This window comes from Piliocolobus tephrosceles, chromosome 7 (assembly GCF_002776525.5).
Source record: "Piliocolobus tephrosceles isolate RC106 chromosome 7, ASM277652v3, whole genome shotgun sequence".
NCBI lineage: Eukaryota > Metazoa > Chordata > Mammalia > Primates > Cercopithecidae > Piliocolobus > Piliocolobus tephrosceles.
Genome location: NC_045440.1, coordinates 9,798,763 through 9,815,792, shown reverse-complemented (window position 1 = coordinate 9,815,792; position 17,030 = coordinate 9,798,763). Strand labels below are relative to the sequence as shown.

Genomic DNA, 17,030 nt, shown 5'->3' with positions numbered 1-17,030 from the left:
AGCCTAGGCGACAAAGTAAGACCCTGTCTCAAAAAAAAATTACTATTTGATTAACCAAATAAAGTCATTGCAATTAGGAACCATTTGTAGATTAATTCTTCCTACCTCACTAAACTGTGGTCTGCTGACTCAGCACATCAGAAGTGAGGCGTGAGCATTACACATTTACTGGGTACCTGGACTGGTGAGTTTAGTAGCTGTGAGCATATTCAGAAACTCGTGACCCTTTTGCCATCTCCAGGAGCGGAGCCACGTCTTCTTAGCTGCTGCCACCTTCCTGTGCGGCCTCTGTCCACACAGCCTCTTGCTACATAGCACACACCTCACAGCACTGCCAGGAGATAGCGGCCCACAGTTCACTAGAAATTATGTAATCAACTCCAATGAGAGAACACCTATGGATGTGTTTTTTTCTAAAAATGAAGGAATTCACACCTAAGAGAGTTCACTAACACGTCACGGAGTCCATAAAAATGGGAAGAACTCAATGTTGCTTTTACTCACACGTGTTCTTGTGTCTTCCAGCTCATCCAAACAGCAGCACTGAAATAATCTTGATGCCAAAATAAGAAAAACTCGCTGAGGTATAGGCCGCCTTTTAAACTAAGTTTCTCCCAATACCCAAGGAGAATGTCCCCGCGGTGACATCTGGTCATCTCTGGATTTCCTTCGTGAGCTGGGGACGGAGCAGGCGGAGGCCCGACTCACCGGCGAACACACTCGGCACGATGAAGTCCTCGGAGTTTCCTCTCCAGCGGGACCCGCTCCCTTGGTGTGATGTTTCTGCTTTTGTTTAATCAACCCAGTTTTGAAGCTGTTGTTTTTTTGTTTTTGTTTTAAACAGTTCTCGGGAAAATCAGGAGTGCCGTTGGGAGTGCCCAGCTTCTCATGTCCCAGAAATTCCAGCAGTTTTATTGGCTTTGCCAACAGAATATGGTAAGTGCATCCTCAGGGAACCCCTGTTCCCTGTAACCAAGTTAACGGGCGTCGTTCCCCAGATCCTCACTGTATTCTTCCTTGTCAAAGAGTTCCTATCAGTATGCAGAATATCACATGCATTACACAGAAGAGACTTCCCGCCCTCGGGACAGAGATGATACGGCCCTGATTTAAACACGGTACTGAGGCAGGGAGGCTGATACGGCCCTGGTTTAAACACGATACCGAGGCAGGGAGGCTGCAAGGGGGAGGAGGGGGCAGGAAGGGGGGGGGCTACAGCAGCACGGGGCAACACTGTGTCTTTGCAACTGGATGTCCCACCAGAGCATCTTAGAAGAGGAGAAACAACCAAAATTTCTATTATGGCTAATGTCACAAATGAAGAAAATGATCTGAGGTGCCTGGAAATAAAAACACGTAACAATTACAATGAAGAGATGAAGAAGATATTTTGCAAATAATTTATCCTTTGTATTTTATAGTCGGTAGTGAAACAAATACACCATGAACTAGATGCATTAATACAGTTGATGTTAAACTTGGTTATTCCTGACAAAGAGAAAGAAAAACCACATATATATTTACATATACTTACATATATACCTGTTAGTGTATGCTTATATGTGCTTATATATATATACACATGTTAATATATAAATATGTATTTGCTATTTCTGGCAGAGCAGAAAAACTCATATATACATCATATATATTAGATTTATACATGATTATAATCATGTATGCATCTATATGTTTATGTATATACCTATATAAACATATATAGGTGTAGTTATATATAAACAAATATTAACATGTATATGAAGGTTTACTTATGTATCCTTATATATACATGTTAAACATTAACATATAATAAATATATAACATTAACTATATTTTATGTATACATATATAGTTATATAAAATACACATTGTGTGTAGGCAAATATATAGTATATATAAAACATGTAAGTTTACTTGGTAACATATATATATTATATGTTTGCCTACACACATACATATACATTTTATATATACACTATATATGTAAGTTTACATATATGTTAATATATTTTATATATACTATATATTTGCCTACACACATACACGTATACTTTTCCTTAGCTGACTAAAGTATTCACAGTTTTGAGAAATAGCTAAATAATAATTATGCTACTTAATAGGTTGTTTTATAATATATACATCGATTTTTTTTTCAGACCAAACATTTTCAGGCAAATGCAAATAGGTCTCCTCTAGGCCTCTCATAGCAGTGGTGCCAGGTGTTTTGATTATGTTTTCCCTGGCTTTTTCACATGCAAGGAGACATCATAATATTCTTACATATCGAAGGATGCACAAGCAGGCCAGAGTTGCCATCTCATGTCTTTTCATTAGGATCATTAAAAAGTGTGCCTTCTCTAACACTTTCCAATCAGCCCCGTTGAAGTTCACAGCAAATTTAAAGAGTTATCAACACATCACTCTGACAAAGTTATAATCATCATTTAAAAGGGGGAAACAAAGTTTGGAGCGCCTTGAAAGAAGCTGGTAACTGTGTAAACACTGAGCTGTTGTGTCACCTGTGAACGTCCTTGCCTCCTCTGTAGTATCTATTTAATTGTTACCTTTAAAGGAATTCATTCAGACCACTGATGAATTCTGTGTAATATTATGCAGACTCGGGTGAGCCTAGGCAGGCACTGTCTTTAGGAACGCCCGTCCAAAGCTTCCCACACACAGCCCAAGGTTCATATTCAGGCTTGCTAAATGTTCCTTTCTGCTCTGCCATAAATAGCTAATATTTGGCTTAAAATTGTTCATCCTAATATTTGTTAGGCCTTTTGAGTTTTGAAATAGCTGGCTTGGCTACATCCTTTCCTTTCGACTTCTATTCAGGATTAGTACAAAAACACTGACACGTTTGCTGAGGAAGAGTGGTGCGGGGAGGGGGTGGTGCCTGAGACAGGCCTGGCATGAGAGGAGTGCTGACATGGTAAGACATGCTTTGCTCATCAAAGCCAAATGGTCCACAGCACAAAGTAGCACCACTGTCTGCTGGAAGTTGTTGGTGGGTAGCTAAGCTTTAAGTCAAAGAGTGACCCTGGAAAATGTCAGAGCCCCACCCCGAGATTGAGGATGGACCACAGGGAGCGGAGCCTCTCAGGATGGATCACAGGGAAGGGAGCCTCTCAGGATGGACCACAGGGAGGGGAGCCTCTCAGGATGGATCACAGGGAGCGGAGCCTCTCAGGGTCGGGATGGGCGGGTGGCTTGTGACACAACCAGAAAGCACATAATACCGGAAAGAACTTTCCCTCAAAGCGTGCGGCTGATTGCTGTGCTTGTGGGACCAGCAGTTTGGCATCCCCAGAAAGGTTGTTACAAACTCAGTCTCATTCAGACCCACTGAGCCTGCTTCTGAATTTTAACTCCATCCAACCCCAGAGGTGCGTGTGCCTGAGCAGGTGCCAGTGCACAGAGAGCTGCCCCAGGCCACACGGGGCACCGAAGTTCCTATCCAATGGACACCAGATGCCAGAGCCACAGAGCTGTGTGAATTTAAAACAATGGCAATTTCACAGGAACGAGGCCCTGCGTGACTTTGCTGGTGTAAAGGGAATGGCATGGCACAACCATTGACTTTTATTATTATTATTATTATTATTATTATAAACACCTTATCGTCTCTGAATGTCCAGTGGATTCAGGTGCAACCGCCTCCCCCACCAAAGGAGAACAGAAGACAAAGCCAAATCCTGACCATGCCAGGCTGTGCCCGTCCGGCCCCAGCGTGTGGTCTGGGTGGTCCCGAAGGACGGATGTGTTGTTGCTGCGGAGAGGAGGAGAGGGGCATGGGAAAGCGATGCCTGCTCTCAGACTGGGGCAGCCTCCGCCACAGTGGCCGGCCATGTTCCTCCTGCGTCTCCCGGGAGATGTGACCAGAACCACCCAGCTATGGGCGAGGGAGGAGAAGCCACTCCGCTTCCCCCCACACCATCAGGCACAACCATGCCCAGCCTTCCAGAAAGAGGGGGCACAGCCATGTCCAGCCCTCCAGAAAGGGGACATCGTTAGGTTGGCGAAGACTTCTGGAAGCCAGGCAGGCACCACCCCTACAGCCTCTGAGCAGCCTCCCTGCTGCTGCTCACCTGGCCCGGCCTGCCCTGAGGCTGCAGCTCCTGGCGTCCCTCGACTGACTTCGGTGCAGAACATAGCCTCCTTGCCAGGCACTTTGGTTGTCCCCACCCACAGAGGCTGACTTTGGGCTCCCAGCCAGCGGCCAGGGCCGCCCTCCCGTGCTCCGCGGGGGTGGGAGGGGCGCCTCGATGGCCTGGTGGGGCTCTGAGCGGCCAAGGCTGCCCCCGTGTGGCTGCAGAGAAGAACGGGCTCAGCCGAGCAGAGGGCAGCGGGGGCCCCAGGTCCTGGCTCTGGATGAGGAATCGCAGAGCTGTCCGTTCAGCGTGCTCTTCACTGAGCGTGCTGAGTGTGCACTGCTGAAACCGGAAGCAAATCCAGTTGAATGTCGACCCACCAGAAACTCTTCTGACTCTGCTGAACCCCCACTGAATCAAGGGAACCATGCCTGGAAAAGTCATTCGGATTTCAGTGTAGGGAGCAAGCCAGGCGCGGTGGCTCACGCCTGTCATCCCAGCACTTTGGGAGGCTGAGGCAGGCGGATCACCTGAGGTCAGGAGTTCGAGACTACCCTGGGCAACATAGCCAGACCCCATTGTTACAAAATTAAAGAAATTAACTGGGTGTCGTGGCCTACGCCTGTGGTCCCAGCTCCTTGGGAGGCTGAGCAGGCAGGATCTCTTGAGCCCAGGAGGTCAAGGCTGCAGTGAGCCACGATCACACCTGTGCTCCAGCCTGGGCAACAGAGCAACATCTTGTCTCAAAAATAAATACATAAATACAGGCAGCTGGTAGAAATCGTGTATCTATCAGGCACTGTGCAGAGAAACCAAGCGCATCTCTGGGTCCCACTTGGCCAGGGCTGCAGCCCAGCAGCATCACCTGTGCCTCCTAAGTGTGGGCGCCGGTTGGTGACAGCGTCCTGTTCCTTGGCACGTTACATTTGTAAGGTGTCATCTCGTAAGAACAAGAGTTAAGAGCCGTCAGAGAACAAGCAGGTATAGAACGGGCTCCAAGCTGGTTCCCCACCACCACCACGACCAGGCCAATACCACAGCAGGCTCACAGAGCCCTGTCCCTTCCGAATCATCCACAGGTGACCAAAAACACAGGGTCCTACTGCTTTTATGAGCCGTGAAGCATTTAGAAACTCTCCCATCTTCCCCATCCCCAGCATTTTCAACATGGGACAACGAACGGCTGTGCTACGTGTTTGTAAGCCATCAGCAAATACTTGTGCTAAAGTAAACTGTCATGGAAGCACGGCAGGCCTTCCCAAATATTTGCCTCAGGGTGGAATAAGCCAGGCTTCTCCCTAATCCACCTCTTGAACGGCACGCGTGGGGAGAAGGGGCCTCCCCAGCCCTGCGCCCGCGGGAGACTCTCCTGGCTCTGAACACCCTGTGTGTGTCCCCAGGACCCCAGCGCCATGCCGAGGCCGACCTCGCAGGACCTGGCCGGCTACTGGGACATGCTGCAGCTCTCCATTGAGGACGTCAGCATGAAGTTCGACGAGCTGCAGCGGCTTCGGCTCAATGACTGGAAGATGATGGAGTCCCCGGAAAGAAAGGTAAGGGTGTCTGTGCAGGGCCAGCTCCCAGCAAACCCCCTTTCCCACTGCAGTAACGACCTGCTGCAGGTACAGCATGACAATGGGGTTCTCAGTCTTTTGCTGGCAACACAGGAGCAAGTTTCCCTCTATGTATGTGCATGTGTGTGGCTGTGCCCAAAATGGGGCGAAATTGAAGCCTTGGGCATGGGTGGTAAATCATAGGGTCTTCCCTGCTCTGTCTCTTCTATATAAGCCTTTCAGAGAGACCCTAGCCAAGATGACAAGCAAATCTGCAGCCTCATTCCTGACAGGCATCTCACCTCTAAATTATATTCATCAAACTTGTTCTGATCATGTAAATATTAAGCTGGTTTCCCACAGGGAAAGTTTTAGGCCTGGTTATGGACTGTCTCCTAGTCAATATACCTTCTAGTACAGCCACGATAGGCAAGGCCACATTTTATACCTTATTGAACAGTTTGATGAATTAATCTTCCTGTAGATCTATCAGCCTGAGCCCTTAAAATAGGCTGAAATTTCCCATTAAATCTGAACCCTGGCATTTCACTTCTTCCATGATGCTGTCATCAGAAGAACTAGTAGATCGTTCTGAGTCAGCAGCAGACATTGATTTCCTCACACGTTTTAGAGACATCCTGAGGAACCATAATTGGATTTTTCTAGACAAATGTTATCAATTAAAATGATAAAGAAAATCAAGTCAGCATCCTTTGGGGGAAGTGGTGTTTGGTATCCAGCAAGGATGCACACCTGGGTCATTAGAACGAGAGCCAAGGCTGATCGTCCTCATCGTCAGCTCCTCCCACAAGGTGCCCTGGCCACTAGAGGAGTTCCAGGCCAGATACCATCAATCCAGATTCCCTCATCCCAGATGACAGGGGAGCAGGGTGGGAGCACACAGGGTCTGTGTAAGCTACGCATGGGACAGATGCACATGAGCCACACGTGGGACTAGGCAGGTCCAAGTAAGCCACGGTTTGGATCTGAGGTGAAGGAAATGATCAGTGATGTTGAGTAAGAAGGCTGTTCAAATGGAACGTACTGAAGTTAGCCCAGGTGCATGCAATGGTTCCATCTAGTTTCCATTCTTTGGTCACTCAGAGTGAACGTGAGCACATCTACCCAAGCTGCACATAGAGTATGATTCTCAAAACAGAAATGTCTTTGGGAGGCTGGGTGGATCATGAGGTCAGGAGATGGAGACCATCCTGGCTCACATGGTGAAACCCCATCTCTACTAAAAATACAAAAAGTTAGCAGGGTACGGTGGCTCACACCTGTAATCCCAGCACTTTGGGAGGCCGAGGCAGGCGGATCATGAGGTCAGGAGATGGAGACCATCCTGGCTAACACAGTGAAACCCCGTCTCTACTAAAAATACAAAAAATGAGCCAGGCATGGTGGCAGGCGCCTGTAGTCCCAGCTACTTGGGAGGCTGAGGCAGGAGAATGGCGGGAACCCGGGAGGCGGAGCTTGCAGTGAGCCGAGATCGCGCCACTCACTCCAGCCTGGGCAACAGAGCAAGACTCCGTCTCCAAAAAAAAAAAAAAAAAAAAAGTAAACGGTTTCTCACTGAGGGCAGAGCACAGCCGTCCAGAAAGCCAGCAGAGGCTCCACGCCTGAAGAGGCGGCCCCGCCCCTCCTGAACATGGCATCTTAAAATTCCCTGGGGTGGGCCCTGCACGGCGTCTGCTGGACACTCCTTCAGTGCCACACCCGCAGGCCTAGAAGCTCCTTCGAACGGGGAACCCCACCGTAAACACTGATGTGTGCGCCTCACAGGCTCACAGTTCAGGGGACACCAAAGGAGGAAGGAGACCCTCTTCTTTCCTCTTCTCTTGGCGTCCCCTGAACTATGAGGACAGTTATGTGCTGAAACCAGGAATTACTTGTTAAAGTAGCTGAAGATTTCAGTGAACCCATCGCCCGTTGTTTTAGATGGATGCTGAGAAGTCAGGCAAGAATCATTGCTTCTGGCCTAGGTCGTGTAAAATAAGCCGAGGGAACAAAGTTCCAGACACCAAAGCAGCCTTCGTGCCACAGGCCTCCTCCGTACTCACACTACTGCCATCTTCCCCCGATCTCCAAGCCTCTGGGCTCCCTGTGGAATGTTTCAGAGGCTGAAGAGAAAAAGACACGAGTGGAGTTTTCGTGCTTTTCTCCCCCAAAATTAGATATCGACTTAGGAAAGTGGTTCTGACGCCTTCTGCCATGCTCCCTTTCCTTGGAAGGAAACAGCTGGCTACAGAGTCCCTGTCATGGCTCCGTCCAGAAGGGGAGACGGGGCAGGTCCCACTGTCTTTAGGAACGATGTGAATGGCACAGTTGTGGACACAGACCTTTTGCGGGGGCAAGTGCATTACCCTTTGCATTTGTTGCATAATTGTGAGATTTATCTTTCTAAAAAGACATACACGTATTTTAGCATGACTTATCTGAGAATCTGAGCTAAGGGTCAGGAATACTTATTGGCATCCTTTTACAAAGCAAGCCAGTGAATAGTGGTTTTATAAATATCATCCATGTCAGTGGGATTTGAGGCCAATAAGTGAATTCGGCCAGTGTTTCCCAACACACCCACCCATGTAAGATGGTTTTCATGAACACACTTGGAATCCCAGAGTCTGCGGAAAACCCTGCAGCGTTTAATAGGGATGTCCAGCGATGGTGTCCAAAACCCTCGCGATGCCGAGCTTGGCAATGCAGGTATCGGCCGATGCTCAGAGAAGATGACACAGGGCTTCGGGAAGTGCAGGAATCGGGCAACAATGTCAGAATAACTCAGTCACTCCAGAGACGCAAGGTGCGAATCTGCAGAATGTATTTCCTGATTCGTGAACACTGCCCTCAACACCTCTGCCCCTTTGAATTCAGTGTGAGGGAGCTTCTAAAATTACATACTGTGCAGAAGGCAAGCCTGTGGACTGGGAGTCAGGGACCAGGGGAAACGTGGGAAGGGAATGAAGGATGCTGCCATGGGGGTTGCGGTCGGGAAGGGCGTGGGCCAGACCCCAGGGCCGCTGACCTGTTAAGGACCCACCTCCGACCACCTGCCAATGTTGACTTGTGATGCTTTTCAGGAAGAAAGAAAGGTCCCCCCTCCAATACCAAAGAAGCCCCCCAAAGGGAAATTTCCCATCACAAGAGAAAAATCCCTGGACCTGCCCGACAGACAACGTCAGGAAGCCCGGAGACGACTCATGGCCGCCAAGCGAGCAGCGTCCTTCCGGCAGAATTCTGCCACCGAGCGCGCGGACAGCATCGAGATCTACATCCCCGAGGCCCAGACCCGGCTCTGAGGACGGAGGCAGGCCACCTTCCCCTTGGTTGTTTCTGCTTTTTCACAAAACGCTTGTACAGTTTGTTGCCTCCCTGGTGGTTTCTGTCTCATTTCTTCCACTGAACACGCCCTTGCTCTTATGCTCCTTGTACCGTGAACACAGTGGAATGCGGTCAGTGGCCTCAGAGTCCACGGAGCTCGTGGCGAGGACAACTTTTGTTTTTGTTTTGTTTTTTTTTTAACTGGTGGCCTGGCTCACACTCGGCTCTGAGGGACAGGCGTGGTGAGACCTGACTTCTCCGTGTATCTCAGAGGACGGCGAGAAATGCCTCTGGAGCTGGAACCCAGCTTACATTTTGTTATTTCTATTTTTATAAATTGTGTGATAATTAGAGGTAAGAATAACAAATAACTATAAATGGGTGCATCTCACCACCCCCTAGAGGCATTAGACACCCAAGTGGAAGGTGCTACAACCTGAAGTGCAGGAAGAAAGGCCCATTCCCGTTGCACACCCAAGCTTTTGCTCCCTGAGCGCAGGCAGCCCATCCACCCGCTCCGCTCTCCTACTCCTGTTTGTCACAGATAGGAAACATTAGGCTCCTTATGTCCAGCTTACTGTGATGGAAAGTGATCTCTCCCACCACCAAACTCCCCACCATACAGTTCTCCAGAATCCCAGGGGATGACAAATCTGAACCCACTAAAATACCCAACACAGCATCTACACATTCAAAAGATAAGCTGAGTGTTCCCACGAAGAAGTGATGCGCAGAGAGAGGAGAGTCTTAGGGAGGGCTGGGAGCATAAAGGGGAAACAATGTCCTTCCTTCTATGAAATAGTTATTGTATTTTTTATTTCTTTGTAACTTAAAATATGACACCCAGTATTTTCTTTAAGTTTCACCATTTACGCTACATGTGATTTTTTTAATGTATGTATATATATTCTCAAATTGCTCTATCAGCTGACTTTCCAGGGTATCCTTAAAAAAAAACCACAAAAAAACACAAAAAGTTTGCTTGTTTAAAATGACAATTGTGATGTTGTAAAAAGTGTAAGAAACATGAATGTGAGTGGTAAGTATATCTCAGTTTAAATGGTAGAGAAGAAATGTAGTTTAATTTGTGTTTCTCCAGAATTCTTTTGTCCTATGCAGTATTGCTAACGTCAAGAATCTATTCCTTGCCTGTGTTAGACCTGAAGGGAAAAAGAGGTCACATATTGTGATTTCCAGCTGTGGAATTCAAAAAAAAAAAAAAATTAGTGTTCATGACTCTGTGGTCAGTGCCAGAGGAAAATAGGAACGAACTCTAATAGGCTCTCCGTGTATATCATTAAATTCAGCTGCCACGACCATTGTTCCAACACGACTTGTTTCACAGTTCAGACCAGTCTTCAAAGGAAAAGCCTATCAGATTTTTCCATTGGGTTCCAGTTTCAGAGTCCTCATTATTACTCAAAGTAAAAGCAGGACTGCGATTCAAGATGTTTCCACCCCGGTACCTGGTCTTCCTTCCTGGCTTAAGGAGTACCATGTACTTAGCCACAGGCAGAACTGCTTTCCAGGACGACCCCGTAGCACTTTGTTTCTTCACCTTGATTTGCACTTTACAGCGTCCCTGGCCCCTCTGCAGCCCGTGGCTGGCAGGGCGTTCGAGGCGCAGCTGTCCGGCAGAACGCCCTCCAGTGCTGCGGTGTCTCCCTGCCTCATTCCCCACATCCCACGGAGCATGGGACCATTGGGAGCAGAGCTGATACTAAAGCATGTTTAGCTTCGAAGTTTTACTTTTTTAAAGCTGAGTAGTTAAGAATTCCCTGTAACAACAAAACCCTGTAAATTGAGCCTCGTATCCAGTATATATTTTACCAAACAGCCTTAAAATATATTTGGAAGCAAAAATCAGTACGAATGTATCTCCTTGAAAAATGCAAAAAAAAAAAAAAAAAAAAAAAATCCCTGAAATATTCTTCTATAAATGAATCCTATTTCCCCAGGGTGTTCAAAGCATTTTTCTACCTAAATACCTAAATTTTGAGTAGTGTACAGTAATGACGCTCCTTCCTATATCCACTCTATTATGTTAAAACAAATGTATTTGCGAGTATTGGCATTTTAGACTTTAAAAATGCTGTATGATTTCAGATGAACTCTGTTTAGAAATCACCACAGAAAAGCAAAGTCAGTGTGCACTCCGAGTGAAAGGAAATGTAATGTGGATACAGGCCCGCCACCTCCTCACGTTGGTCTATCTACTGGCAGCTGATATGTTTAACTCATTTCCTTGAGCTTGTACAAACATGTATAAAAACAAACTGTTAAAGTAGACAATAATTATTCGTCTCAGATCCCAGATTCTATGATCCCTGCTTAAAATGTTCACTGGATGTGGGTTGATTTCTTACGTTGTGTAGACTCATTGTTATTTTTCAATCCCCAAAAGTCTTGGCCTAAACCATCCCTAGGTGAGCAGATCAACCTACCACTACATTGCACAGGGGTTGGTGACTCGACGTGGTGAATGTGGACACGCCCTGCTCGGTCCGCCATGTTCCAAAGAAGATGATTTAATGGTAGAACAGATACCTGCTGCTAGACCTGATGGAATGTTACCTGTCCGTGTTACATAATCAAGTGCAATATACTCAGTTCTCATGCAGGTGACATTCTACCATGAAACGCAGAAGATAAGCCATGTTTATGTATTGTACATGTCAAGAAAAATAAAACTGTTTATGATACTTGTGTTACTCAAGCTAGCTTATTTCAGCCACTTCTAGCAGATACATACCATGGAGCTCACGTGTGACCATTTCATCATATTTAAAGTATAATTTTAAGAAAAGAGTAAACATCCATTGGAGAACACGGCTGAAAATTATTGTGCTGTTCTAGGAACATCATCCGAGAGTGTGTGATGTTCGCTGTAACCCCATACCCACATTCTCTAATGATACAGCCAATGACGGGTGAAACCCAGACACTTTCCATATAGCTGACAGGTTGATCCTGCTTTGTTGAAGGCTATAGTGAATAAAACACAAGTATGATAAACAGGACCTCGCATTTAGCCCAGGAAAGGAGAATGCTGCTTGTTACCCAGAGTGCTTTTCTTGTGATGCGTCTCATGCATCTTCACGTGTTACTGTGTTTGAAGTAAAACTAGCTGTTATCAATGACAATTTTTACCATATTTTTCGCAGCAAATTTATATCACCATCTTAGAATGGTATATAAAAAATTGAACTGTTTATGATACCAAAAAAATTATAGTTTTGTTTAAAAGGAAATGTTTTCAACTCCATATGAAGTCTAAAAACTTCAGGCACGTAATGGAAAGGTAAATGGTCAGATAAAAATATAAATTACATGTAAGGTTATCTGCTTTTTGTTTTTGTGTTTTTTTTTTTTAGAAAGGCTACAAAATCAGTGACCTGCTAAGTAGAGGGAATTTCTCCCTGCTGCTTATGACAGTGGTCAGTTTTATGATTAGAAGACACAGTGGCAGAGCACACACGTGCATAGGTTCTGATTATTTCTCTTGGAGCATATGTCCTTGTCTTCCCTGTCTTGATTCTTGCCTTTTCAATGCCATATTAAGCAGCCACTGTTTCCACCCCTTTCATTAGAAGGCCCTGCATCTGTAAATTCGCTCACCTCTGTTTTTGTGAGATCCTTGTAAGCATCGCTACCCCAGTCCAGGGTGGAATTTCACAGGAAAGTGAAGAGATACTGCAGGCCTGTGTTTGGAGCGCCTGTGGTGACCATGGAATGAGCTCTATTAGGGACCGCTCTCCGGTTTGGGCCAAACCTTTTGGGGGCGAGTAGGGAGTTGGGGAGGTAGGTCCGAGTCTTCCTCAGGAGGGCCTTTTCTATCGGCAGGACCTCCATCAAGTCAAGCCATCCTGTGGTCCTGAGCACTAAGGGGCCAGGGGACCTCCTGGGAGACACAGCTCGTGTTTCAGCTGCGTTTCATCAGTCAGCCTTGCTTGGAATTCTGGCAGATTCCCTGGGGTGTTTCAGCAGACAGGAGGCCCGTGTGCTGTGGCCAAGTCAGCCTGGGTACCCCAATCACCAGCAGGGCCATCCTTGATGACAGGGCCCCCCACGAACCTGGGAGAGGCAGCAGGAAATGTGTAAGAGGGTGTGCACGGGTACGGACGTAAAAGCGATGCCCAAAACAGCACTGGTTCGGGGAGGGCCCCTGGATGCTTCCTTTGGCCCACACTGAAAACTGGAATCACCCCACCTTTGAGCATAGAAACAAGCTCCTCCAACACAGGCCGAAATAACTAAACTCCCCATGGTTCTCGTGTGCTCACTTCCCAGCCCTCTTCTTCTCAAGCCTGAACTTCACTTTTTTTCTAACTGCAAATTTAACAGGCTAGTTTAAAACAGCAGTTTTCGGACGACAGCCCCTGGGAATGTGCGAGGGTTCTCTTGTTTTGATCTGCATGTCTGTTTACACTTCTCTGTAGGCATGGGTTGAATACAAGGTTCCAAAACTTGAAAATCAAAGAGAAAACCATGATCTTAGAGATGAAAAAGATGACCCCTTTCTGAGTAGGATCCGTAACTCTGTGGACTGGGGCAACGCAATGTGCCTCATTCAGCACCGTGTCAGCCGTAACACACCACGGGGAGGGGGTCAGATCAGAGCCACGGCTTCCCTTGCGGGAGCCCCATCTTGTTGCTGTTAGTTGGGAGTTGCAATACATTGTTGGCCATAAACTGCTAAAGGAAAGGGCTTGTTCTATGCATTCGGCTGAATGTCCCCCAGCACACAGTAGCAGCAGAATGTTCTGGAAATAAAGGAGATATTGCTAGGAATGTCTAGGCCGTTAGTCAGGCAACCTGGCTTTTATTCATCCTCAGCCAGCAACTCATCTCAGTTTTTTCCTCTGGAAAGGGGATTATAGTTTCTTGTCCCCGTCTCCCTTGAGGACACATTGTGAGGATTAATGATATATTGGCTCTAAAGTCCTTTGAGCTCCTGGGAACAGGTGGTAAAAGTGTGAGTTATTGCTAAGGATTAGTCCCTGGCCTCTTCTGGAATGCTGCCCTCCCAGCTCTGTAGGGGATGCTGCCAAAATCCAGGCTGGTTGTAAACATCTCAGATAATCAGGGACCACCAGGGGCAAAGGCCATGAGACTGTCTTTGGAAAGGTTTGGAAATGGAGAAATAACTACAAAGGCCATTCTCCTTAGCTTCTGGCTTTCATTTCAACTGTTTCTAGATGCTTCCAAGAACAAGAACCCAGCACCAAACAGGATTAGGCCACGTTTTCACCATTACTTAAGCTCAGTTGCCTCTTAGATGAAACGAGGAGATACACTAAACATTAAAGTGATAAAGAAAAAATTTTGGAAGCAGAAAATTGCATGGGTGGGGAAACAGCAGGAACGAAATCAGACACACTGACTCAAACCACAGAAGGGTTTGAGAAGTCCACCCCTCTAATTAATTCCTCTATTTCACACTTCCGAGAAGGCAGAGGTGGTCCGTGGGAAAGCTCTGGGAAATTACCATCTTTCTTCCTTGCCACATTGAAAAATGTCCACAATTTTATGAATTGCTGTCCTAACTCTGGCGTTTTTATCCAGTGTTAAAATAAATTATTTCAAGTTTCAATGTAAACACTTAACAGATGACTTCTTTGCAGAGGAAATGTTCGTTACCTACTATCAAACTACTTTTTAACAGATTTTGTACATACACACACCAAGGTGACAGAGATTTACCTCCCTACTTTCTTAGATTTTATGTAACTCTTTTCATTGGTGCTTATTCAGAACCTGAAAGCCTTGGGCATCCAAGCTTTCACCTACTCAATGGAGGAGAGGTGATAATGAATGAAAAGACTGACACCAGGTTTCTTGGACAATTTTAAGTTCAAATTTATCTCTTTCAAGTAGACCATGGTCTCCCTAGAGTGTGTTGGTTTGTGTCTGCCAGTACAATGCTCCCAGCTTGATCGTGGTACCTTATGGAAGCCACTCACCCATTCTCTGATTTACCCCCAAAACACTACCATGCCCCAGCCCCACTCATTTGAATAATACAATCATATCACTTTCAAAGGGCTCAGCATGAATGTCCCCCTCACTCCACTTTCTAACTGGTTTGCTGAACTCAACAAAGCTTCCCCTTACAAGCAGTGAGACCTAGGCTCCTTTTGAATGCTTCCTTCCGAACGGTAAGCCACTTCACTCTCAGACAGGACAGGTCCTCCCTGCAGAGACACCTTCCATACTTCCCCGACCTTCCATACTACAGACCAAAATACCCAGGTGTGGCCTAAGGACTACATTAAATGCCTCCTATAGAAATTCAAGGAATGTTAGAACCAGGAAACTAGCTGTTTAATAGTTAAAGTTTTAAAGAAGTATATAAATATATATATATAAATATAAATATGAAATCATATCGAGTGTGAGGATGAACAGAGTGCCAAATACTCAGCACCTGTACAAAGTCATTCACTGGAATTAAACTATTTTATGTAATTCTCTTTCTCATGCTTTTATGGTTCTTTTGATAAATTCTATTTAGTAGCATGCAGGATACCTAATCTGAATGTGCAATATGCTATTCATCACCGCGACAGTTTCTTATTTCTTCTTAATAACTTATCAGAATGTTGGTCATTCCTTTAAGGCATTTAAGGATTGCTTTATTTGTGTTCTTTTTTCCCATGACTTTTTTTTCACTCATCTGACTGTAAGAAAATGCGCACTGTTTCCGCCATAACCCCCTGTGATGATGCCTCCATTTGACTTCTGTATCGCTGTTCACCTCCTGTAAATAGTTCTGCAATTAAATTTTTTGAGAAAAGTAATGTTTACTTTTTTATTGGAGTGAATTCTCGTGTTATTTTAATCTCAGAAAAATTATATAGACCAAAGAGTTTTATCCAAAAAGAAATTACACTCTTCCTCCATTATATATTTCATTGTTGAAATACCCTCAATTTCTCTATATTTTAAGAAGTAATGGACATTTATTAAGGCTACAGATTTAATATGTATGCAAAAATGGTATAGATTAAATGAGTTTTTAATTAATAAATCCTACAGTATTTAGTTAACGGTTGTTTTACGCTCTTTTGAGTTGCATTGAAAAGAGACGCACATTAGCTCCCTGGACCTCACGGATCCAGGCTCCAGTGAGATGATGGGATGTGGACGTGGTGACAAAACTCCAGGAGGACAAGTGGGTTCCACTGAGCCTGCAGCTGCCAGGAAGCAGTGCGAGCCAGTCCATCCAGGGAGGTGGACCAGTCTGGGGAGGGGACCACTCCAGGGAGGGGACCACTCCGGGAGGTAGACCGGTGCGGGAGGTAGACCAGTTAGAGAAGGTGGGCCAGTCTGAGGAGGGGACCAGCCTGGGGAGGTGGACCAGTCGGGGAAGTGGACCAGGTCGAGGAGGTGACCAGCTGGGGAGGTGATCAGTCGGGGAGGTGATCAGTCGGGGAAGTGGACCGGGCCGGGGAGGTGGACCGGGCCGGGGAGGTGGACCAATCCGGGGAAGGGACCGGGCCGGGGAGAGGGACCTAGCCGGGAGGTGGACCTGGCTGGGGAGAGGGACCTGGCCGGGGAGGGGGACCTGGCCGGGGAGGGGGACCTGGCCGGGGAGGGGGACCACACATTACCACTCTGAGCAATTGCTCCCTGCCTTCCAGCTCCTTGATCAGCTGTACTTTTTCTCTTGCCTGTGACCAGCTAGTCTCACTCCCATCAGTGAGAAATCCTGCTGCCTCACGTGTCTGCGCCTTCTTTCTGTGCACACTCCTTGCCTGGATCCTCTGAGTATTGCTCTCCTGTCTCCCCAAGGGCACAGTGCAGCTCCTGAGGATGACCTTCCCCCAGTGCACATCAGGACTGTGTTTCATGCATTGGTTTTCCTGTCTTTCTTTACTGCATTTCTTTTCATGATACACTTATAACCAGCAAATGCAAAGCTTTATATATTTTTCTTTTTTAATGCCATAGCCCTTCAATAAATATTTTAATTTACTTGGCCTTTCATTTGAAACTTGATACCTTCATCCTCATGTGGTCATTTTCCCAGAAGTCAGTAAAAGTACAAATAAATTAATAC

At 46.3% G+C, this 17,030-nt stretch overlaps 1 protein-coding gene across 1 annotated transcript in view; it reads left to right on the top strand.

Moving 5' to 3' along the window:
* Positions 1–16,017, top strand: part of DLGAP2 (DLG associated protein 2) — an 885,559-nt gene extending 869,542 nt beyond the window's left edge. The window contains exons 13-15 of the mRNA XM_026453900.2: positions 845–936; positions 5,492–5,644; positions 8,728–16,017. Coding sequence (XP_026309685.1) covers positions 845–936; positions 5,492–5,644; positions 8,728–8,946 — 464 coding nt within the window. The 3' untranslated portion in view covers positions 8,947–16,017. The remainder of the gene's footprint in view (positions 1–844; positions 937–5,491; positions 5,645–8,727) is intronic.
* The last annotated feature ends 1,013 nt before the right edge of the window (positions 16,018–17,030 follow it).